General features: G+C 38.5%; 1 protein-coding gene across 1 annotated transcript in view; it reads left to right on the forward strand.

Moving 5' to 3' along the window:
- LOC127869203 (von Willebrand factor A domain-containing protein 8-like) overlaps nt 1-26415 on the forward strand; it is a 102512-nt gene that overhangs the window by 52432 nt on the left and 23665 nt on the right. Inside the window, 9 exon segments of the mRNA XM_052411568.1 lie at nt 715-850; nt 8020-8139; nt 8921-9126; nt 12464-12615; nt 14270-14384; nt 18862-19000; nt 23251-23468; nt 24192-24311; nt 24828-24898. Coding sequence (XP_052267528.1) covers nt 715-850; nt 8020-8139; nt 8921-9126; nt 12464-12615; nt 14270-14384; nt 18862-19000; nt 23251-23468; nt 24192-24311; nt 24828-24898 — 1277 coding nt within the window.

A 26415-nucleotide genomic window follows, 5' to 3' on the forward strand; every position in this document is an offset into this window, starting at 1 on the left:
ATTTTTCTTTTCCATTTGGCAATTACAAGGTCTTTTGTTGACAAGGAAATTATATATTTTTTAAAGGTATATACTCCAAAGTAGGAAGTTCTATTAATAGGATGTAAAAGGCATGGAGATTAGAGACAAAAGTGGATATAGAAATATTTGGTATGCGAGTCTACATACATGACCTACAGATGAAGTGCGAAATTTGTTCTGGTCCATTGATTTTTGTCCCCTACCGGTTTCACTTTCAGATATTGGGCTGATGTTTGCTATGTGAGTCTATCTACATGACAGATGAAGTTTGTAATTCCTTCTGGTGCATTGATTTTGGGGGAAGTTATGGGCCTTGAACATAGAAATTATCTATTTACGCAAAACTTTCAGATAATGAGCTGATTTCGTGATTTGAGTCTACCTACATTACTTACAGACTGAAGTATGAGTTTCATTTTGGTCCATTGACTTTAAGCTAAGTTATGGGCCTTGTTTTCTTTAAATTAGCTGCTGTGGGACTTAAAAGTGCAGTTGTGTTAAGTGTCACTCCAGGCTAATCAGGGATGACACTTTCCACTTGTATGATTTCTGAAGAAAGTTTCTTCTTAGCAAAGATCCATTTCAGTCAGAAAATGTTGTTTCTGATTAGCCTGTGTGGACTGCAATGCTTTTAAACACCCTTTACACAGAGTGTGACTCATACTGAAAACACTGTCTTTGTCTGGTTCCCAGGTTAGAGCAGTAAAGCAGGGACACGTCCTGGTGGTAGATGAGGCTGATAAGGCCCCGACACACGTGACATGCATATTGAAAACACTGATAGAGAGCGGGGAAATGCATCTGGCAGATGGGCGGAGAATAGTTTCTGGTATGTTGTATATCATTTTATAGTAAAACTAGAAATTATCGTCTGTACCCTAATTTGTTGGCATCTTTCCATTTTTTGTGTGAAGCTGAGGCAAGCCACATCCTTGTATTTACTGTCCAAATAAAAAACGAATATTGCAGCACAATCCCTGATTTAGGTTGTGGTGGCGTAATTGATATGTTTTTTCGCCTAGTGACTTTGAGGTCATGCTTTTGATCCACACTGTGGGAGCTATTCTTTAGATCTCCCATCCCTTAGATACCAAGCACTGGTAATGCCCAGACAATTCAAGAGCAGTTTATTAATTCTTAGGCTTTGGATGCAATCAAGCTTAAATAAATAGGTTTTAATGTCATAAATACATTACCTGTTATCTCTAGCTTACCCCTTTCCATGGGAGTTTATTCATCCGGAAAATATTCAAGTGCTGGGAATCGTCCACCTCTATAAAGAATCCAAATCAGGTTAAACATAGAACAATGTAACCTAACAGGAAATCAAGAACCACAACTCATCTTTCCTTTCCGGACAACCACGAGTGCACGCCTATTTTAAGCTCAGGACTTTTTTGTTCTTTTCATCGTGTTTTCGTCGGAGTTTGAAGGATAAATTTTATTTATTTTTTATTTGTATCATTCGGTTTATATTTCTATACTTTTTGTTGCAGTTATTGTCATATTTCTGCTTTTGCTGGGTTTCTTTGTTTGTAGCGTTGCTCATGTATATGAGCACGTGAACCACGAGGAATTCGTACCTATTCCCCAATATGTAATTGAGGGCATTTTTACAGCGTTCGTTTGTTTACATTTTGTGGTTTAACTTTTTATTTGAATTTATAATCATTAATTTGTCTTTTGTAGGTTCTTTCTGTTTCTTTTATTTCAGAATGAACATACAGGATAGAGGTTCTTGTGGTCATATCAAGGCAAGGTGGGATTCCCACGATACTTGCCTTGCATGCACCGGTTGCACATTAAATAACAAATGCCCGGTTTGCGTTTTGTGGGCTTACGACACATGGACAAATGCAGGTCGCCAGAGGACGTCAATAAGCCACAAACGCAACGAACCTCCATCTGACATTGATTACCTGGTGACTTCACTGGTAAAGGATGACCAGCGGATTTGTCAGTCACTGGGTACCGGGCAAGATGAAGTTGTTGTCAGTTGATCGTCATCAGATCTTATGACTCAAACCATGCATACTGGCGACATTGATCATGGAACGACTGGATCAATGTAAGACCATGTGGCAGCCGCCATTCTACGGTCTTTGTCTGGTGATGTAACTGGTCATGATATGACCGGCCGGTCACCGGTCATGTCACTGGTCCGGTCCGGTCATTGATCACTGGTCCGGTCCGTTCACCGGTACTGTCACCAGTCTGTTCCGGTCACCGGTCAACAGTCATCAGTTCAGCCTGCCACCGATAACACCAGTCGCCGGTCAAGAAGAAGAACTCGGTCTTCATCATTGGATTATTCTTCTTCATCCTATTTGTTGTCGAATGCATCATCTTCATCAAGGAGTGGACATCAGACACGCTCCTCTTCCTCAAGCAGTTATCATCGTAGCGGCGCTCGTAAGCAATCACGTCGTCAATCACGGAGACGGTATTCCAGAAGATCTCGATCTCATCGCAGCCGATCCACCTCACGACAACGCAGTTCTATCTGTTCTTCAATCATTGGAATCGGCTAATAAGACTATTCCAAAACGAGGAGATACATGGAAAATTCCAAAGGAACTAGCTGATCCAAAACACCAGGAAGGTAGTAAAAGTTACAAGCCTCATGTACCACATACAACACCTGAGTTGGAATTTTCAAAACTTCCGGTTCCAGATCCGGACATTAGCAAGCTATCCCTTGTAATGCCAAGTGGTTCCAATTCAGTTTCTGTTCTGTTTTCCATGTTGGAAACTTGGAAAATGAGTGAATGTAGATCATTTGGTTTGACTAACCAAATTGACTTTATGCTAGCGACAATTTTACAAATGGTGTGTGATTGGTCGGAATCTGTTCCGGAGGAACTCCGTGATTTGTTAATTCATCTCTCACGGACCACATTGGCCTTATCGCACACTTCTGCTTCTTCAATGTCCGAGATGATAAGGATTCATAGAGATCTTATCCTTGCTTCTTTACCTTAAGATTTTCTGTTGGAACCTGGTATGAACTCGCTCAGAACAGCTGCTCTCACATCAGGGTTCCTTTTTGGTGGAAGGATACAAGAAGCAATCACAGCTGACAAGGATGACCAACTTCATGCTTTTTAGCTAGAAACAACTCTGGACAACGCCAAGGGGTCTTTAAGCATCCTGCTTCTAGGCCACCAGCAGTTCCAGCATTCAAGAAGACTAAAGAGAAACAACCTTTTCTTTAAAAGGCCTTCTTTTAATCCACGGTCGGGTCCTAATAGACAGTCTTCCTATAACAGACCTTCTTTTTCTCACAAGTCTTCTAATAAAGATTCTGGGAAAAAGGGAAAACCCAAGCCAGGACAGAGGAATTTCAAACATTCTACCGGCAGGGGCGCACCCACTCCTTATCAGCCGTAGGGCCCTACCCTTTCTACTGCCACAACCTCCAATGCCGGAAATACCAGTCGGGGCCAGACTTTTCCACTTTTCAAATAGATGGCTTCAAATTACTTCAGACGCATGGGTTCATTCTCTTGTTACAAAAGGCCTGACTTTTCAATTCGAAAAAAAGCCTCCACTTTCTCGCGTCCCTATAGAACTGGTAACTCAGCATCCACATATTCCAGAGTCCATTCTCGGGATCTTGGAAAAACAGGCAGTAGAAAGGGTTCAAGACCCTTATTCTCCAGGATTTTACAGTCGTCTTTTTCTTGTTCAAAAGAAAAATGGTTCCTGGATACCAGTAATAGATTTAAAGTGTTCAACATGTATCTTCTCAAACCAACTTTCAAAATGGAGACTCCTTCCTTCATACGGAACTCCATCAAAACCCTGCAGTGGGGGGTGTCTTTGGATCTGGAAGATGATTACTTCCATGTTCCTATACATCCCAACTACCGGAAGGACCTGCGATTCGCCTTTCAAGGCCAAGTCTACCAGTTCTGGGCTATTCCTTTCAGGTTGGCGACAGCCCCACGAGTTTCTACCAAACTAATGGCCGCAGTCAGAGCACACCTCAGAGTTCACGTGATTCTTCTTCTTCAGTATTTCGACGACTGGCTCTTACACCAGCTCGATCGTCAATTGCTTCTCTACAACCCAGAATTCTCTGGGAAGTAACTCCTCTCCTTAGGGCTCCTTCTCAATGCAGACAAATCAGACCTCATTCCTTCACAGGACTTTACTTTCGTAGGAATGAATTTCTTGACCCACATCAATCGGGTCAGAGTGTCACTTCAACGTATATCAGACCTTCTGATGAAGGTCAACTGGGTTTTGTCCCAATCTCATATAACAGCTCAAGAATTCCTCTCTCTCAACGGTATCCTGAGCTCAGTAGCAGACTTTGTGCAGTTGGGACATCTCTTCCTACGTCCTCTTCAGCACTATCTTTTAGCTTGTTGGAAATGGTCTTCGGGCAATCTATTAACACAGATTCCAATCCTTCCCTCCTTAGTGTCTCATCTTCAGTGGTGGCTAGACAAGGAGACTCTTTTGACAGGAGTACCCCTTCTTCCTCCACAACCGTCATTATATCTAATAACGGATGCGAGCAAGGAAGGGTGGGGTGCTCACCTGGAACCTCTCAGTCTGATAATTTCAGGGTTGTGGTATCATCAGGAATCTCACCTACATATCAACAATCTTGAAAAGCGAGCAGTATTTCTAGCTGTATCTCATTTCCAATCACATCTTCGAGACTCTTGTATGATGGTGTCAACAGACAATACATCTGTGGTGGCTTACATCCAGGCACAGGGGGGAACGCATTCTCAATCCCTGTATCTGGAAACCAGGAAATTACTTGTTCTTTGCAAAACACTCAACAATTATCTTCTGGCAAAATATGTACCAGGTCGCCTCAATGCCCTGGCGGATGGTTTGTCTCACAAACCCCAGTTACTTCCATCGGAGTGGACACTTCATCAAGACGTGACCAACCAGATCTTTTTCAAGTTCGGTTATCCCCTGGTCGATCTATTTGCGACCAGACACAATCACAGACTTCCTCTGTATGTGAGTCCAGTTTACGATCCAGCAGCGTTGGCAATAGATGCGCTTTCGTTCGCGTGGGACCAACTGGACGCTTATGCCTATCCCCCCCATTCTAATTCCCCAAATATTGGCGAAAATCAAAGTGAGCTCTTGCAGGATACTCCTGATTGCCCCTTGGTGGCCCAGAAGATCTTGGTTCAACGATCTTCTCAGTCTCCTGTACGATCATCCCAGGAATCTTCCTTACAGGTCAGATCTTCTGTCTCAAAGAAGCAGACTACATGCGGACCCAAAAATGTTCCACTTACACGTCTGGCCGTTATCAGGCAATCTTTGCAGAAGAAATGTTTTTCTGTGAGGGCTTCAACCATCGTTGCCTCGGTAAGGAGAAAATCCACCAGAGCAGTCTATGATGCTGGTTGGAAACTCTTCTCTAATTGGTGTGTTCGAGGGAAAATTGATCCCCTCAATCCCTCTGCTAGATGAATAGCGGATTTTCTCATCTATCTTTTTGATGATAAGAAACTTTCTCTTAGTTCCATCAAAGGATACAGATCTATGATTTCGCATACATTGGCTTTTACTAAGTCATCACAAGTCTGTGCTGATCCAGCTATTTCAGAACTTGTTCGAGCTATGGAACTTAGTCGTCCTGTATCGCGTACACTTGCTCCTAAATGGGATTTAGCTTGTGTGCTAGGTTTGCTTATTAAGGCTCCCTATGAACCTCTTGATCAGGCTTCATTACAATTCCTAACATGGAAGACCGTTTTCCTTCTTACTATGGCTTCATCCAAACGGAGAAATGAAAATCATGCTCTTTCTATCGGAAATAGTCGTCTTCGTTTTGATTCTTCTGATGGATCTGTTACGTTGTTATGTCAGCCAGGATTCCTTGCTAAAAATCAACTCCCTTCTATGGCTTCCAAACCCTTCAAAGTTCCAAGTCTGTCTAGAACTTGTGGACATGAAGATGATGATAGACTCCTTTGCCCAGTCAGGGCTTTGAAGTTCTACCATGATAAGGTAAAATCAATTCGAGGTTCTCGCAAGAGACTTTTCATTCCGTTAAAAGGGGGGGTATGTGTCTGCGTCTTCTATTTCTCGTTGGATAACCTCGACTATAAGGAAAGCTTATTCTTCTCTTTCTTCGAGGGATTTATACCTGTTTAAGATAAGACCGCATGAATTAAGAGCTCTTTCGGCTTCGTGGGCTTATATTTATCAGACCCCACTATCTGAAGTGCTTCAAGCTGCTTTCTGGAGGAATCCGACCACCTCCTCTTTTTATCTTTGTTCTCTTGAGTGCCAACAAGACAATTTGTATAGGTTGGGTCCTCTTGTAGTGGCTCAAACTGTAGTTTCTTCTTTGGCATAAGTACTCTGGTGCCATCCGAGATTTAAGTACAATACTGTACTAAGTAAGATTATGAGAGGACGTGATCTACTATCTCTGGCAGAAAACCCTGCAAATGGGTTCTGCTGTGATGGGAAAAATTATGCGAACCTTCCTGCCGCAGCTGCAAAATCAGCTAGAGATAACAGGTAATGTATTTATGAAATAAAAATAAATAAATCTTAAAATAAAATTCATTTTAATTATTAAATACGTACCTGCTATTGGTAAGTCCCACCTCCCGTTGTTTGTTGTTGTTCTGAGTTTATTTACAGGTCCCACGCCCCTTCATGGAGTCATTTTAGCTGGACCTAAGTCCCACCTCCCACCCCGCTCATCGCCTTTTTATGGAAAGATGAGTTGCGGTTCTTGATATCCTGTTAGGTTACATTGTACTATGTTTAACCTGATTTGGATTCTTTATAGAGGTGGACGCTTCCCAGCGCTTGAATATTTTCCGGATGAATAAACTCCCTTGGAAAGGGGTAAGCTAGAGATAACAGGTAAGTATTTAATAATTAAAATGAATTTTTTTTAAAGAAAATTTGTTTTAATAATTTCTGATTGACAAGTCACAACTGGTGGTTTCAGTAGCTGAGAATTAAACAGAGATTACCTACTGAACATTTCTATATTGCGAACATTAAATTTCCAACCATAGATTGGACATGGTTCACTTTTTATGTCCCCCACTATAGTAGTGGGGGACATATTGTTTTTGCCCTGTCTGTTGGTTGGTTGGTCTGTTGGTCTGTTTGCGCCAACTTTAACATTTGCAATAACTTTTGCAATATTGAAGATAGCAACTTGATATTTGGCATGCATATGTATCTCATGGAGCTGCACATTTTGTGTGGTGAAAGCTCAAGGTCAAGGTCATCCTTCAAGGTCAAAGGTCAAATATATGGGTCAAAATCGCTAATTTAATGTACACTTTTGCAGTATTTCAATATTCAAGATAGCAACTTGATATTTGGCATGCATGTGTATCTCATGGAGCTGCACATTTTGAGTGGTGAAAGGTCAAGGTCATTCTTCAAGGTCAGAGGTCAAATATATGTGGCCCAAATCGCTTATTTATGAATACTTTTGCAATATTGAAGATAGCAACTTGATATTTGGCATGCATGTGTATCTCATGGAGCTGCTTATTTTGAGTGGTGAAAGGTCAAGGTCAAGGTCATCCTTCAGGATCAAATATATGGGTCAAAATTGCTCATGTAATGTCACTTCTGCAATATTGAAGCTAGCAATTTTATATCTGAAATGCATGTGTATCTCATGGAGCTGCACATTTTGAGTGGTGAAGGGTCAAGGTCAAGGTCATCCTTCAAGGTCAAACGTCATATAGGGGGACATTGTGTTTCACAAACGCATCTAATTCAGCATTCCTTTCTGGCGAATATTAGTTTCCCAACCCTTTATTGTTAACATGGTTCACAATTTCAACACAATTTCCTACATTTCAAATATTGGTTTTCCAACTGTTGAGTGTTAATTTTTCACAATTTCAACATTTCTATAAATAAACATATATTTCCCAACCCTGGTTTGAAGAATTTTTTCTATTTCTATTTCCTTCATCGCAAACATTAGTTTCCCCACCCTTGATCGTACATTGTTCACTATTTCAGCAACCTCAGGCCTGCAGGCTAGTCCTCAGGTAATAGTGGCCCACCCAGACTTCCGGATGATCGTCCTGGCCAACAGACCAGGCTTCCCTTTCCTGGGCAACGACTTCTTTGGAGCCATGGGTACGCTGGGACTTTTGTATGCCTGTTTAAAGGTTATGGCCACAGTTAAAGGTTCAAGGTCAACACAGTCAATCCATAGCACTTGGTCCTGAGAATTGTTTGTATTATTATATTGTAGACTATTCATAGTCAAAAACATGTTTTTTTATGAGAGATATTGCACTGAATTTTAATGTCACACTGGGATCATCATATATTTATTAATTGATTAGAGATTTAAAAAGATATATTTTAACTGTCTAACTTGACACTTTTTTTAAACTAAAAATATTAATCTACCACAGTCAACGTTTAAGGTCAACACAGTCTACCCCTAGCACTTTGTCAAAGTATCTACTACATTATTTCAATGTTTACCTCACATGATTTAAAACAAGTTTTAATAATAAAAAGACAATTCACTGAATCATTATTGTCACCTTGAGATCTTACATTGATACAAGATATAAAATACATATTTCCACTGTCTAACAGTAACTAGACATTTCCCTAGAGACATGAATATAAAGAATATTCAAATCCAAATTATGTCCCTGTGTGACATATTCAGCTTCCTTCTATCTACAACCCAGATCACCTCGTGCTCATATAAAAAATTCAGATTTAAAAACATTATTATTTTGTCATATCTTCATGATTTAAGTGGATGTTTTTTTCTGAAAATATTTAGAGGGATCTTATATTCAGGAGAGATTAATAAACATATCTCCACTGTCTTACTAGAGTTTTTACATTTCTGAAAATATGTAAGATAATATAAGAATGAAGGTTACATTTCCAGGTGACATATTCAGCTGCCACGCGATTGACAACCCAGACAAGGACTCAGAGATGTCCATGCTGCGACAGTACGGGCCTGATGTCCCAGAGCCCATACTTGAGAAACTCGTGCTATCGTTTGGGGAACTCCGGGAGATGGCCGACCAGGGACTCATTGCCTACCCGTACTCCACCAGAGAGGTCGTCAACATGGTCAGGCATTTACAGGTGAGGGTACCAGAAGGTCATCAACATGGTCAGGCATTTACAGGTGAGAGTACCAGAGATGTCGTCAACATGGTCAGTCATTTGAAGGTGAGGGTCTTGTTTTGAGAGGTTGTAAACATGGTCAGGCATTTGCAGGTAAGAGTTTTGTTTGGAGAGGTCGTAAACATGGTCAGGCATTTACAGGTGAGGATTTTGTTTTGAGAGGTCGTAAACATGGTCAGGCATTTAGAGGTGAGGGTTTTGTTTGGAGAGGATGTAAACATTGTCAGGCATTTACAGGTGAGGGTTTTGTTTAGAGAGGTAGTAAACATGGTCAGGCCTTTACAGGTGAGAGTACCAGAAGGTCGTCAACATGGTCAGGCCTTTACAGGTGAGAGTACCAAAAGGTTGTCAACATGGTCAGGCATTTACTGGTGAGAGTACCACAAGGTCGTCAACATGGTCAGGCATTAACAAGGTGAGAGTACCAGAAGTTCGTCAACATGGTCAGACATTTACTGGTGAGAGTACCAGAGAGGTCGTGAACATGGTCAGGCATTTACAGGTGAAAGTACCAGAGAGGTCGTCAACATGGTCAGGCATTTACAGGTGAAAGTACCAGAGGGGTCGTGAACATGGTCAGACATTTACAGGTGAAAGTACCAGAGAGGTCGTGAACATGGTCAGGCATTTACAGGTGAAAGTACCAGAGCGGTCGTCAACATGGTCAGGCATTTACAGGTGAAAGTACCAGAGAGGTCATCAACATGGTCAGGCATTTACAGGTGAAAGTACCAGAGAGGTCGTGAACATGGTCAGGCATTTATAGGTGAGAGTACCAGAGAGGTCATGAACATGGTCAGGCATTTACAGGTGAGAGTACCAGAGAGGTCGTGAAAGTACCAGAGCGGTCGTCAACATGGTCAGGCATTTACAGGTGAAAGTACCAGAGAGGTCGTCAACATGGTCAGGCATTTACAGGTGAAAGTACCAGAGAGGTCGTGAACATGGTCAGGCATTTATAGGTGAGAGTACCAGAGAGGTCATGAACATGGTCAGGCATTTAAAGGTGAGAGTACCAGAGAGGTCGTGAACATGGTCAGGCATTTACAGGTGAGAGTACCAGAGAGGTCGTGAACATGGTCAGGCATTATCTTTGATAGGGGTTGGAAATGTATGTGTATGGCCTAGGGTTTATATAGATTATGCGATGCAGGAATATTTATATGTAATTGACATTATTTTCTCAAAGATAATTTGACAGTGTAAAATATGTGTTTATGGTTAGTTTAAATCTATTTATTTTTGCTGCATTGCATCAAAAACGTAGTAAGGCTTATTGAAACACTTTTAAGTCTGTTTCCTGGATAGAACCAGTACTTGGTCACTGTTTCCTGGATAGAACCAGTACTTGGTCATTGGAAAATATATAGAGCTCTCCCACAGTGGGTGTTTGGACGAATGACCTTCCGGGAGTTAGGCAGACACCATATCCACTAGGCCATGGCATATGTTTATGGTTAGACCTTTTTAGGTATGGATTCAGGTTTATATAAATGGTGTAATGTTGAAATGTATTATGCGTTTGACATTATTTCCTCGAATACCTTTTATTTAAATTTTCATACTAAAGATAGCAAAATTATGATAAAAAAATCATTTAAGCAGAGAAAAAGTAAGTTGTCATTATCCCAGATTTTGATTCATTGATTTCAGATTATATTACAATTATTATAAAAGCAATTTTTGTAATTTCCTTAAAGAACCATGTTTCAAATGTTTAAGTCTTGTCATGCTGAAAGATCAATGGTAAAAATAAAGGCATTGTACGGCTTGTGTAACCTATAACTTATATCATTCACACAACATATCTCTCATGCCCGTACCTCTTGAGAGCACTTGTTTCCCACACTGACTGGGTCCTATGCTAAAAGGTCAAAGTGAACAATGATTGTTAAATTGTTAGTGAATATGAATAGTATTCTTGACAAAGTGATTTACATGTTCCTGACATGGATCTTGTTTTGATCATGAAGTTCCTCTGTGATCATAATTATTGTTTAATTGTTTTTTATGGCCCCAGCATTGGAAGCAATTGGCCTGTCTGTCTGTTGTTCTGCATGTCGGTATGGTGGTACAAATTCAACACAAATTGCCATGTTGTTTAAGATCAATTATCCTCGTACAAAGCTTGGTACTTGAAAGGCTGATGTCTTTGAACACTATCCATGCACCCATTTCATTTTGGCCTTGACATTGAGCTACTTTTTATGCCCCCGGTATGGTGGCATATAGCAGTTGAACTGTCCGTCAGTCCGTACGTCAGTCTGTCCGTCCGTCCGAAAACTTTAACTTTGCCCATTTCTTTTGCTATATTGAAGATAGCAACTTGATATTTGGCATGCATGTGTATCTCATGGAGCTCCACAGTTTGAGTGGTGAAAGGTTAAGGTAAAGGTCATCATTCAAGGTCAAAGGTCAAATATATTGCTTCAAAGCGGCGCAGTAGGGGGCATTGTGTTTCTGACAAACACAACTCTTGTTGAGTTATTCAAAAGGTCAAAATTCTTAGTTAACCCAAAATGACGTGTTTTGTCTCACATGAATACATCTTGCTATAAAGCCTTTATACTTGTATGGATTTGATCTTTGACCACTCACAACATACCCACATCACCTGAGTTCAGTTTGACCTTGACATGGAACTTCTGTTGTGCTTTAAATGGGGTGCTTGAACCCATACTGAAATATGGGGGCATATGTGTTTATTGAATGCATCATCTTCATTTTGAGCTTGGTTGTTTTCGGAAAAAAAACGAGGTATTGTCATGGCCAGCTCATCATGTCGTGTCGTCCGCCGTAGGCGTCGTGCTAAAACCTTAACATTGGCTTTAAAATCAAAGTGCTTCCAGGTCATAGGTCAAGGTCACTGTGACCTCTAAAAAAAAAATATTCTGACAAGCTTTCATTTATTCTCAAAACTGCACCCGAGCGTTGGCACCGGTTATGCGGTGCTCTTGTTTATAATAAAAAATTAATGTGTGATTCATTTTCTTTAATCAAATGAGCTTAAATCGTACTCTAAAAAACATCGGACTTAAAACTTATAACACATGGTAGTCATTATGTGCATGTAAATTCTTGAACAAATTATGTTTTCTATTTTACCCATATTTCTATATTTACATTTACATTATTCTTTTCCTACAATATTTTAGAATTTTATAATCGTACAATATTTGTGCAAATGACAAAAAAAAAATAAATAAAAAATAAGCAAATTTAGTCGATGACTTCAATAAGAGCCAATATTTTTTTGTTCACACAAGTAATCTCTATTCACATTTTACATTTGCAGAAATACCCAAATGAAGGCCTGACCTCGGTGATAAAGAACGTGTTTGACTTTGACTCGTACAACAGTGAGCTGAGGGAGGTTCTGATCACCACAATGCAGAAACATGGCATCCCCCTGAGCGCCAGCGCTGACAGCATCAAACTGGCCAAGGAGTAAGGAGTCACGTCTCTGACTAAAGAACTTCCAAAGTTACACTCAGTCATTTGTGCTGTTAAACATCTTGGTTAATTATGCAGCCTCTGTGAAGGGGGATGCAGATATCACACTTTCTGAGGTCCAGCCTCTCTTCATACAATGGACCTTCAAAGTCAGAGCAACAGATAAGGATTGTGGCACAATTTACCCTTGACCACTCATAAATGCACTTTGACACGTTTGTAGTCCCTAAAAAATCAAATTTATTAAAAAACCTATCTTACTATAGATTTAAGTTTTAAAGGCTTCATTCCAACCCTATACTGATAAGCAGCAAACTAGCAGACTGTTCAGGATTTATGCTGGTTTGCATAAAGCCATTTTGTAGTTGCTTCTGATTAGGAAAGAGATAAATGGAGGCATAAAAAATGTTGTTTGTGCAAAAATGTACAAGGTATGATTATTGACAGCCTTCAAAAGTTCAAAAGTCCTGGCTAGTAGTAAGGAATACAATGTCGGAATGCTGATTTTGAATTTAAATTTACAATCTAATATACTTTGGGACAAAGTTTTGATTAAAATATTATCATACAAATACAAATATATTGATGCAAAATCAAACAAAGCTGTTATAATATAAAGAAGTCTAAATTGGACAAACTTTGACCTATTTTATGCTAAAAAGTGACTTATGCCGAATGTTGCTTGCATAGCTCCAGTCCAGCCTGCACAATTGCACAGTCTAGTCAGAAGCTAAGATGTTCAATATAAAGTCACACAAGGTTTTGTGGTCTCATATTGAACAGGAAAGCTCCCTACCAGATTGCCTAGGCTAGTCTGGAGTTACCCTTGCAGCATATGGCAAATGCTTTTTCTTCATGAGGCGGTCATGTATTATAAGTTTATATGAATTAACATGGAAGCTAATAATCAATTGTGTCTCATCACAGCTCATTTGCAAAGGTACACATGTCAATACATTGCTAAAACTGTTTAAACGGTAACAACAGTAACAGGCACATGAGCTGATTATTTAATCTGTCAGTCTTATCTGTAGTTCATGGTATTTGAAGCTAAAATTATTGTTCTGTTTTGTATAATTCAATCTCAATACCTCTGATATGAAAACGGTTTTATTTATTATTTTATTGTACTTTTGACAGATGTGTTTTGTATACATAAACAGTAACTGTTGAAAGAAAAACCAGACAAGTTATGATCATGCATGCCAGGGAAATGTGAGGGACATTTTGAATGTTTTGTAATACATGTATATATTATAGAACTTGTTATGAATAAATATGTCCAATTCAACCACTCTCGTGTTATAAACTACTGAGGCAATGTGGTTAGGGTTCACAACCTGGTATTGATTTTGTGTAATCGTTCAGTTTCTGAAGTTACAAATCACTAATAATTACTTACTAATTTTACTTAAATATTTTTTTTGTTTCATGATGTCGATCTGATTTGATTTTTATGATCAATTTAAACACATGTACTCAATTCTTAATCATAATGGATGGAAATGAATTGGATATATTTCAAAGCTAATTATCATTCATTGACCAAACTTTAAACATTAAAAAAACATTTTTGTCTCATCAGCAACTACCAACAAGCAGGGTAAAGAATTACCGTTAACCTTGAACCCTTTCCACATTGTTTCAGGTTCCCCTTGCCTGACCTTGAACTTGTGGGTCACTGGAAGATTCAAGGTCAAGGTCAGAGAAAGGTCACCTCCCTGATGGCTTTGCCCGTGGAGACTTCTAGACTTGGTGTAAAAGTAGGTCATGTGATAGGAAAACCTTCTTCAGTGACATATAGAAGATGGGTATATTTAAGATACGTTTCTGATAAAGTATTAATCAATAACTAAAGCAAAACTGTCCAGATGCCTAGTATCACTGAGAACACAGCCACGTTAATAAAGCTTTTAAATATCGTCTATATCAGCATTTTTTGAGCATCCGCACAATATATTAGTTTAAAAGTGTACCTTCATTTTAGTTTTTAAACATCACTCTTTTAATACTTAAAAACCTAAAACAGTGCAGAAATTGTTGCTTATAAATAAAGCATTCAAATTCACACTAATAAACAATTGAGCAATTATTCCATGCCACTGAAAATAAACATTGATTTTATGGGAATATTTGAGGGGTCAGGAAGTGTATTGGCAGTATATATTTGAGTGGTCAGGCAGTGTATTGGCAGTATATGTTTGAGTGGTCAGGCAGTGCATTGGCAGTATATATTTGAGTGGTCAGGCAGTGCATTGGCAGTATATGTTTGAGTGGTCAGGCAGTGCATTGGTAGTACATGTATATATTTGAGTGGTCAGGCAAGTGCATTGGCAGTATATATTCAAGTGGTCAGGCAGTGCATTGGCAGTACATATTTGAGTGGTCAGGCAGTGCATTGGCAGAACATGTACATATTTGAGTGGTCGGCTGTGCATTGGCAGTATATATTTGAGTGGTCAGGCAGTGCATTGGCAGTATATATTTGAGTGGTCAGGCAGTGCATTGGCTGTTTTTGGCAGTACATGTATATATTTGAGTGGTCAGGCAGTGCATTGGCAGTATATATTTGAGTGGTCAGGCAGTGCATTGGCAGTACATGTATATATTTGAGTGGTCAGGCGGTGCATTGGCAGTACATATTTGGGTGGTCAGGCAGTGCATTGGCAGTACATATTTGAGTGGTCAGGCAAGTTCATTGGCAGTATATATTTGAGTGGTCAGGCAGTGCATTGGCACTATATATTTGAGTGGTCAGGCAGTGCATTGGCAGTATATATTTGAGTGGTCAGGCAGTGCTTTGGCAGTTGTATTTGAGTGGTAAGGCAGTCCATTGGCAGTACATGTATATGTTTGAGTGGTCAGGCAAGTGCATTGGCAGTACATATTTGAGTGGTCAGGCAGTGCATTGGTAGTACATATTTGAGTGGTCAGGCAGTGCATTGGCAGTACATATTTGAGTGGTCAGGCAAGTGCATTTGCTGTATATATTTGAGTGGTCAGGCAGTGCATTGGCAGTATATATTTGAATGGTCAGGCAGTGCATTGGCAGTATATATTTGATTGGTCAGGCAGTTCATTGGCTGTATATATTTGAGTGGTCAGGCAGTGCATTGGCAGTATATATTTGAGTGGTAAGGCAGTGCATTGGCAGTATATATTTGAGTGGTCAGGCAGTGCATTGGTAGTATATATTTGAGTGGTAAGGCAGTGCATTGGCAGTATATATTTGAGTGGTCAGGCAGTGCATTGGCAGAATATATTTGAGTGGTCAGGCAGTGCATTGGCAGTATATATTTGAGTGGTCAGGCAGTGCATTGGCAGTATATATTTGAGTGGTCAGGCAGTACATTGGCAGTATATATTTGAATGGTCAGGCAGTGCATTGGCAGTACATATTTGAGTGGTCAGGCAGTGCATTGGCAGTACATATTTCAGTGGTCAGGCAGTGCATTGGTAGTATATATTTGAGTGGTCAGGCAGTGCATTGGCAGTATACTGTAAAACCATTAAATTTCGTGTGGTATGAATTTTTGTGGATTTCGTTGGTCCGCTGAACCACGAATTCAAGTACCAATGATTATTTATACATTTGTAATTCGAAATCAGTCATTTCTGAATGTCATGTCGGGCAATCGTGCTATAGTAGTAGGACGTGTCTGAACTGTTCCCGTTTCCAACCATTCTGAAAGAGATTTGATTGAGCTATGCTAGTTAATACTATATGTTGTTTTCTTGATAAGTTTTTGGGTAATAATACTTTTTAAATCAGGCACGGTATTTAAACTGCATATCAACGATTGTTCTCTTTTACGTGACGTCGTCAAATTAACAGTTTGCAGATTTATCACATATGTCAATTGGTGCAAATTAAAGTTAAAAGAGACATAACGGTTTTCACACGTGTATTTTGGGGACCTTATTACTTAATTTTTACTACAGGGGATCGATTGCGCTGAGAATTGCAAATATTGTCAAAACAATATTGATGACAATTAGCGAGCGGGGACCCACAACTGCGCCGCTTTGTCTCGCTTATCGCTATTATCTACAATTATCGGCAACACTTTCATGCTTTAGTGCACATTAACCTCAAGTCTTGCTGTCAACACAGATTAGCAGATTATGCTTCGTTATTACTCTTGTTGTTTTAATAAAAGTTTAAATATTATGACATTCAGTCTTCCCCAAAAATGTGAAATCCACGAAATTGCGTGTCAACGAATAAGTTGTTTTTTATTAAACCACGAAATTTCATACAGAAGAATTTCTATACGTTTACAGTATATTTGAGTAGTCAGGAAGTGCATTGGCAGTATATATTTGAGTGGTCAGGCAGTGCATTGGCAGTACATTTATATATTTGAGTGGTCAGGCAGTGCATTGGCAGTATATATTTGAGTGGTCAGGCAGTGCATTGGCAGTATATTTTAGTGGTAAGGCAGTGCATTGACAGTATATATTTGAGTGGTCAGGCAGTGCATTGGCAGTTCATGTATATATTTGAGTGGTCAGACAGTGCATTGGCAGTATATATTTGAGTGGTCAGGCAGTGCATTGGCAGTACATGTATATATTTGAGTGGTAAGGCAGTGCATTGGCAGTATATATTTGAGTGGGGTAAGTCAGTGCATTAGCAGTATATATTTGAGTGGTCAGGCAGTGCATTGGCAGTACATGTATATATTTGAGTGGTCAGGCAGTGCATTGGCAGTATATATTTGAGTGGTCAGGCAGTGCATTGGCAGTATATATTTGAGTGATCAGGCAGTGCATTGGCAGTATATATTTGAGTGGTCAGGCAGTGCATTGGCAGTACATATTTGAGTGGTCAGGCAGTACATTGGCAGTATATATTTGAGTGGTCAGTAAATATTTGAGTGGTCAGGCAGTGCATTGGCAGTATATATTTGAGTGTTCAGGCAGTGCATTGGCAGTATATATTTGACTCAAGCACTAATTTGTTCAGCATGGATTAATTTTCAAATGCAAATATATCATAAATTATTAACAGAATGGAGCGTGATGAAAAAAAGTGTCGCACAAGAACAAGTTTTAGGTCACAATTGAAGGTCAAATTTATTATGAGTCCTTACTACTATGTACAAACACCAACTTCATTCTGCATGGATGGATGACAAATAACTCATAAGCTTGACTAGGCAGAGTTTCATGCACAAGACTTTGGTTACATGGGTCAAGGTCAAATATCTATGAGCCTTGCTCCGTGAAAAGGGGGTTTAATGCATGTGCGTTAAGTGTTGTACCAGACTGCACAGGTTTATCTAGGACGACACTTTACATGCTCTGTGAAAAGGGGGTTTAATGCTTGTGTGTAAAGTGTTGTACCAGATTAGCCTGTGCAGACTGCATAAAGTGTCGTCCCAAATTAGCCTGTGCAGACTAACATGCATTTAAACCCATTTTCACAGTGCACAGTCCATATTTGAAATAAACCCTGCGCATTTTGTTAGCCATGGATGAAGTGCCAAATTACTGTTCAATTGTAACAAATCCGTTATGTTACAGACCCAGACCTCAAGTCCAATGTCAATGTCATAATTTAAGATAAAAACATACATATTATAAATCAACCCTTCTTACAGTATCCAGCATGGATCAATGCAGGAAAAGATCTTTGTAAAGTGACAATAATTATAAGATGGACAACTTTTTGTTGTCAAACTCACAGTTCAACAACAAATATGGAAATTAAGAATTTAACTGCTAAATATTTGTCCAGAGTATATCTTTTTCCTGCATGGATAGACTTTAATTTACAAACCCAAACCATCCAGACATAAAATATATATTGTGTTTGAGAGTGGAACAAATCAAGTTTCATTATAAGGGTATCTTTATAAAAAATAAAAGAAAAGCACAATTACTCTTCTTTTATAGTGCAGGTAAAACATAGCTGATGTCATTATGTGAGTTGATATGTTGTTACTGTAACAGTGCAGCTCAACAGTAATGTTTGATTACCCGTAACTAACGAGTAACTCGCAGTCTGTTCAGGTTTTATGCTGTTCGCTGCTCATCAGTATCTTAGGGTTGGAAATGAAGCCATTAAAACTTGAATTTAGTAAGAAAGGTCTTTAATTAAATTTATCTTTCTACGGGACTACAAATGCGTAAAAAAATTAATACATATCTAAGTGGTAATGGGTAAAATGAGAACATCACATTCTCAGCCTATTGAATCACAGCTAAAACAACACCTGGTTTGTGTTGTCTCAGGGCCCCGTTTCCCTTCGTGTGGAGTCACTTTCGTTTGAGCGCACAGAATCACGTGCCAAATCGTTCAGCGAACAGGAAGCCTTCTGGAATGTCCCAGTGCATGAGACGAACATCATCAGTGACCTCACAGTCTCATTGGGTATGTACCAGTTCCGTTTACTCTAAAAAAAAAATAACGCCAGTTAAGGTAACCATCTGTTAACTTCAGACGCAAATAAATTGAATTCGGAAAGCAATGTTATTGTCAAACATACAAAATTTATTTGATCATACAAATTTGTTTACAATTAACGCATAATTATTGTCTATGAGTTTTTTTATACAGTTTTGTGTCAATGTTTGTGTTTATTTTTGTGACAGGAATCAACTATTAAAGGGGCCTTTTCACAGATTTTGGCATTTTTTAACTTATTCATTAAATGCTTTCTATTGATAAATGTAAACATTGGATCGTAAAAGCTCCAGTAAAAAATCAAGAATAAAATTTAAAAAAAGGAAAAGAACATTGCCCGGAGCAGGTTTCGAACCAGTGACCCCTGGAGTCCTGAAGTAAAAACGCTTTAGCCTACTGAGCCATTCCGCCGAGTACACATACTTGACGTATTTTATACCCTATATAAGCAATCTTTGTAGTTTCACAAAATTTAACGACAAAAACAGAACTCTCAAAATTATTCAATCGTTTCGCGTTGCAACGCTTTATAATTTTTAGGTTTTATAATCGTCAAAAGATGCATATAATGGCTAAATTAGAACATGGTAAATGTTCAGTATTACTGTTTCCTCACAAATATCATAACTTAAACGAAAATTTGCGAATCTGAAACAACTTTTTTCAATTTTGTCAATTTACCAAAGCGTCAAAAAATCCCTTTAAATATTAGGACAACCTTTTTGATTTAAAAGAATATTACAAACTGACATGAGTGAACATATGTGTTTTGATTATTAAATGTAGTGTAACTGACTTTTTGTAAAATTTTCAGGAGAAGAAAAAAACTGTGTCGTTAAGATAAGAAACATTTTTCCGTATTCCAATTTTCTGAAACTTCAAATTGAGATGGGTTTTTTAACAATAAATAATTTTTTAAAAAGAAGCAGTTACTATAATTTCAACACTGAAATATTTTAAATGCACTTAAGTGCCTAAGTGTTCTTAATGCATTTTGGGAAAAATGTCCTCCTGAAAATTGACAAAATGAATGCTTCACTTTTTATTACATTCATTTGATGATATATTAAAGTCTTAACAATCTCTCATTCTCACTTGAATTACTTATCAGAAAATGAACAGCTTTAAGATTAAGTGGTTGTTAAAGTTTTGATCGTTGTACCTTATAGCAATAGCCAAATTCCAACGCAAGATGTGGTATGGCAACAAAGATTTAAGGAGACACAAAAGTCTCGTTTTTATTAGCTCATCTATTTTTTTTTTTAAATTATGAGCTATTGTCATCACCTTGGCGTCGGCGTCTGCGTCGGCGTCCGGTTAAGTTTTGCGTTTAGGTCCACTTTTCTCAGAAACTATCAATGCTATTGCATTCAAACTTGGTACACTTACTTACTATCATGAGGGGACTGGGCAGGCAAAGTTAGATAACTCTGGCATGCATTTTGACTGAATTATGTGCCCTTTTCATACTTAGAAAATTGAAAATTTTGGTTAAGTTTTGCGTTTAGGTCCACTTTTTTCAGAAAGTATCAATGCTATTGCATTCAAACTTAGTACACTTACTTACTATCATGAGGGGACTGGGCAGGCAAAGTTAGATAACTCTGGCGTGCATTTTGACAAAATTAATTGCCCTTTTTATACTTACAAAATTGAAAATTTTGGTTAGGTTTTGTGTTTAGGTCCATTTTATTCCTTAAGAATCAAAGCTATTGCTTTCATACTTGCAACATTTACTAACTATCATAAGGGGACTGTGCAGGCAAAGTAATGTAACTCTGACTGGCATTTTTACAGAATTATGTGCCCTTTTTATACTTAGAAAATTGAAAATTTGGTTAAGTTTTGTGTTTAGGTCCACTTTATTCCTACAGTATCAAAGCTATTGCTTTCATACTTGCAACACTTATTAACTATCGTAAGGGGACTGTGCAGGCAAAGTTATGTAACTCTGACTGGCATTTGGACGGAATTATGGGCCCTTTATACTTAGAAAATTGAAAGTTTGGTTAAGTTTTGTGTTTTGGTCCACTTTACCCCTAAAGTATCATAGATATTGCTTTCATACTTGGAACACTCACAAACTATCATAAGGGTACAGTAAAAGGACAAGTTGCATAACTCTGGATGTCATTTTTACGGAATTATGGCCCTTTTTTGACTTAGTAACTTTGAATATATGGTTAAATTTTGTGTTGAGATCACTTTACTTCTTAAGTATCAAGGCTATTGCTTTCAAACTTTAAATACTTTCATGCTATCATGAGGTAACTGTACCTGGCAAGTTGAATTTTACCTTGACCTTTGAATGACCTTGACTCTCAAGGTCAAATTATTAAATTTTGATAAATTGGCATAACTTCTTTAATTATGATTAGATTTAATTGATACTTTGACAAAACTACTCTTACCTGACGCATCACAATAGACTACACCCAAACCATCGCCCGTGCCCCCCCCCACTATACCCCCACCCCCACCCGAATTTTTTTGTTTTTAAACGGTTAAAAAACAAAACTATTTATTTTTATTATTTTTTATGTTTGAAAAACCGTCCAACCATTGCACCCAAGAATCCCCACCCCCCCTCCCCCACCCGAATCCCCCCCCCTTTTTTTTTTTTTTAAGATCATCTCACAAATTTCCACCACACCCTCACACTATACCCCCCCCCCACCTCACCCCCCCCCCCCCATTTTTTTTTTTTAACGGTTAAAAAACACAAATATTTATTTTTATTATTTTATGTTTGAAATACCGTCCAACCATCGCACCCAAGAATCCCCACCCCCCCCCCCCCCCACCTCACCCCCCCCATTTTTTATTTTTTTTTTAACGGTTAAAAAACACAAATATTTATTTTTATTATTTTATGTTTGAAATACCGTCCAACCATCGCACCCAAGAATCCCCCCCCCCCCCACCCCCCCACCCCCCCCCCCCCGATTTTTTTTTCCCCTTTTTTTCGCATTTTTGGAAGATAATGTAATAAATGTCCACACCCCCACACTATGCACCCCTCTTCACACCACCACCTCTCCCTCCTTTGTGATTGAAAATGAGAGTCCCTTCACCTTTGAAAAGAAAATAGTTGAGCGGTCTGCACCCGCAAGGCGGTGCTCTTGTTTTTTGTGGCACAATATTTACCATTATAATTATAATCGAAGAAAAGGGGGTATATTGTTTTGCTCAATTTCTCTCTGTCTTTCTGTCTGTCTGTCGGTAGACCAGTTTATTTCTGCTCAATAACTCGTCAACTAATTTAACGATTGGCTTGATACTTCACATGTGTTGACCCCTATTGAAACTGTTACTATAAGTGCTAAAATGATTTCCCATCAATAATTTGTCAATGAATTAACCTATTGGCTTGATACTTCCCATGTGCATTGGCCCCCTGGTGTTGTCCAAACATTTATAATCGAACACAAGATTTGCTTTGGGCAGCTCATGTCGTGCTTCCGATGCTGACTGAAGCCATTTACGTGTTTGCTTGTAAATTTGTGGATATCATCGCAGGAAATTCACATGAAATATATTGTGACACAAAAAATAAAAGAAGAGCATTTTTTATCTCGTTGAATCTATGTTACAATACCACATCTAGGGTGAAATTGTTGGCTGTTGCTTGAAGAGCACTGAATTTTTATAGGTAAACTTTATTTTATGAAATATTCGTTTATTCTGAGTATTTATGTGGCTTTACATTTCGTGTTTGCAAATAAGCTTTTTACTACTTCATTTTATCTTGATGTTCTGTGTTTTAAACTTAAACATGCGTGTCAGTAGTTATTGTTGTAGTTACAGTTGATCCACGTCATGCAAAAATGGGTCTTATGCAATATTTTGCCAGCTGTTCAGTTTAATCAAGAGCTTCCATGGCTATGAACAAAACCATGAAACTTTGCATGACTTCATAGTGGACATGATTATGGTCAATTAAGGACTGTTTTTTCATGCTTTGGCTCAAGCTGAGGTAATTTTGCAATATGTAAAATACATTGCACTTTCTCTATCGTTAAGAGTACCATGGTATAAAAAACTGATAAATGTGGTTGTTTTTTCACCAATAAATAATTATGAATTACGAAAAAACAGACTTACTTCAGTTACTTTGTAAATAAAAAATTCTCAAATCTTAATGTTTGTTTGTAGACTGTTAAATGTATGTTTTCATAAATAAAATGTGAATACAAGTTTAATATTGCCATCAACAGCTGCCTTCAGAAGTCCTGGCCACAACAAGAATGACATCATTCACGTGGGCACAGCCAACCCAGTGGGTCTCTACTCCATGAACCCCCGCACTCAGACGGCCAGCTTCCTGGACATGTATGACGTGTTTCCCATGGTTACCGGCTCCTACCGCCCTCACGTGCGTATCCAAGCACTGGGGGCACCACTTGACGACACTGTGATCCTGCACGAGGAAGTGGTATGTAACTTGATGTCATGAGGGCCAAATTTGATAAATTCATTATTAAATTTGATTCAATTCTTTTAATTAGAATATAAGCATGCTCATTGTTCGTTCCTTGCATCTTTTTACCGTTTTTTATCATAGTTGACCCTTTTACCATTAAAAAAAAATACTCAACAATGGACGGCAACTGCAAATAGATCTTTGCTTAACATGTCATCATAGATTGATATATCTGGGTGTAAAAAAAAACATGGTACTTCATGTATATGCATTATTTTGTCCTACACTTCAGAAAATTTCCACCCAAAAATGTATTATTCATTAGTCACTTACGGAGCTAGGTCTGACAAATAGCTAATTTGTGACTCATCTGGGGTTTCTGTGTTTTAGACATTTACATTTTATCAAGGCCATTGATATTTTATGGCAAAGGGCTTAGAACAGATTTTCCAATTTAGGCTTGCTTATCATGTCTATGAAATGTATGAGTAGGATAACTGCTGCTATTGAAATTACTAAAATATGGTTAATTTTAAACCCGTCAGCTGTTTATTTTTGCTTCAATATCTCAAATATGACAAAAAAACAAAAAAATATGCAAAAATCCAAATGTCAATTTAGAGCACTTGAAATGTGTATGTCGTTTAACAGACTGCCACAGTATGACTATAATACTGTAAAAAGCAGTGAACAAAAACAAGCGTAACATCAGTAACTCGATCACTCTGGTTACAGACCAACACAATCCTGTCTGTGAATTTCGAGACGGGCGAGGTGAACCGACTGTTGTGCCCTTCACTCCAACAGACGCAGCCGGAAAAACGAAAGTTCACCAGCCCTACACAGACCAAAACCGTGAGTTCTGTTAGGCTGGTATATCTTTGTATCTTTTTTTTCGAACGCGTTGGCAGGAATCCCGATAAAGAGGTCAGAATGTTTGAGTGTAAGTGGTGGCGTGCGTTAGTTTGTTTGTCTTAGAATGTTTGGACCGTAACTTTGCCATACATCATTTCATTAGGCCACTTGTGTTTTATCTTTTTTTGTCAATCCTGATTGCAGAAATCTTAATAAAGGCTTCGGAATTGTTGAGTGTACATGCTAGCCTGTGTTAGTGAAATCGCTTGTTTGTTTAAGTTGGTCCATACTGTAACTTTGCCATAAATTATGCCGTTACAAATATCTTGCCACACATGTTCCCAATGTGGAGTCAGGGAGTTGTGTATAAAACTTATCCTGAGAATCTCTTTCTGTCCAGTTATCCAGACAGTCAAAATTTACAAAACTTTGTAAATTGTTTATCTACGTGTTTTTGTGAACATCAATAATATGTGGGAATGAGTATGTAATTAATTGTAAGCCCTTTCTTGACAGAGTCCCTACCGGATGTGTAAGAGCACATTACCAGATGAGTTTGGCACTGTGGTATTCTACAAACAGAATGAGTATGCATTTAGTGAATAATCATGTTTGTTAAGGTTTATGAATCATTCGCAAGTTAATTGTTTCAAATTGCATAATTTTTATGTCCCCCAGTCTATACTGGGGGACATATTTTCTGTGCCCTGTCTGTTTGTTGGTTTGTTTGTAGGTTTGTTTGCATTAAAACTTTAACATTTACCATAACTTTTTGAATATTGAAGATAGCAACTTGATATTTGGCATGCATGTGAACCTCATGTAGCTGCAAATTTTGAGTGGCGAAAGGTCAAGGTGATCCTTCAAGGTCAAAGGTAAAATATATGGGTCAAAACCGCTCATTTTATATACACTATAACTTCATTTTGCAATATTTTAGATAGCAAAGTCATATATGGCATGCATGTGTATCTCCTGGAGCTTCTTATTTTGAGTGGTGAAAGGTCAAGGTCATCCTTCAAGGTCAAAGGTCAAATATATGGGTCAAAATCGCTCATTCAATATACACTATAACTTTTTAACAACTTCTCATATGCATGGAGCTGCACAATTTTAGTGGTGAAAAATCAAGGTCAAAGGTCAAATATATGGGGGGACATAGTGTTTCACAAACACATCTTGTAGCTATTAAGCTAGTCACCACTCTAGGGGCCTGACTTTTCATCCAATCTTGACGAAACTTCATCAGAATTATATCTTGTTGGGCTTCAGTCCCTGATAGCGGAGCTCTTGTTTCCTGTGGCGTTATCAGAACATTTACAATCGAACACGAGATCGGCTTTGGGCAGCTCATGAGAACTACAGCGTGCTTCAAACTGGGCAGCTCATGAGAACTACAGCGTGCTTCAAACTGGGCAGCTCATGAGAACTACAGCGTGCTTCAAACTGGGCAGCTCATGAGAACTACAGCGTGCTTCAAACTGGGCAGCTCATGAGAACTACAGCGTGCTTCAAACTGGGCAGCTCATGAGAACTACAGCGTGCTTCAAACGCTGCGTGAAGCAAATCACGCGTTTGCTTGTAAATGTTTTGATATTGTTGCAGAAAATCAAATAAAAATCTAGACAGAATTATTATCTGAGTCACTTGCTACAAACGATTAGGGCATGAGGTAAATCTTACTAAAAACCTGGTTATCACTCTAGAAACCTAGTCAAAATGTTAATCTCAGCAAGATCTATTCCGAGTGAAATACATATATGGTTCAAGTGCATAAAAAACTCTGGCACGAGGTAAAATCTGATAAAAGAAAAAACATATCAACACTCTTGAAGCTATATTTTTATGACTAAATCTTGATAAAACATGGTCAGAATGGTAAATATGGTTCAGGTGTAGTAAAACTTGGTCAACAGGTCTAGTGTTTTACAATTGACGTACCTTGAGCTTAGGTTTTCATTTGAGGGCCATCAGGTCCGTCATGTTTGACAAATTGGCCGAGCGCTGGCTCATTATTTTTCTTGGCACTATTTTCATCAGTTGTTATTAAATGATTACAATTTGAATCCCCATTATCAACATTGTTTGATTGTTGATGTGTAAA

Source organism: Dreissena polymorpha, chromosome 2 (genome assembly GCF_020536995.1).
Source record: "Dreissena polymorpha isolate Duluth1 chromosome 2, UMN_Dpol_1.0, whole genome shotgun sequence".
Classification (NCBI taxonomy): Eukaryota; Metazoa; Mollusca; class Bivalvia; order Myida; family Dreissenidae; genus Dreissena; species Dreissena polymorpha.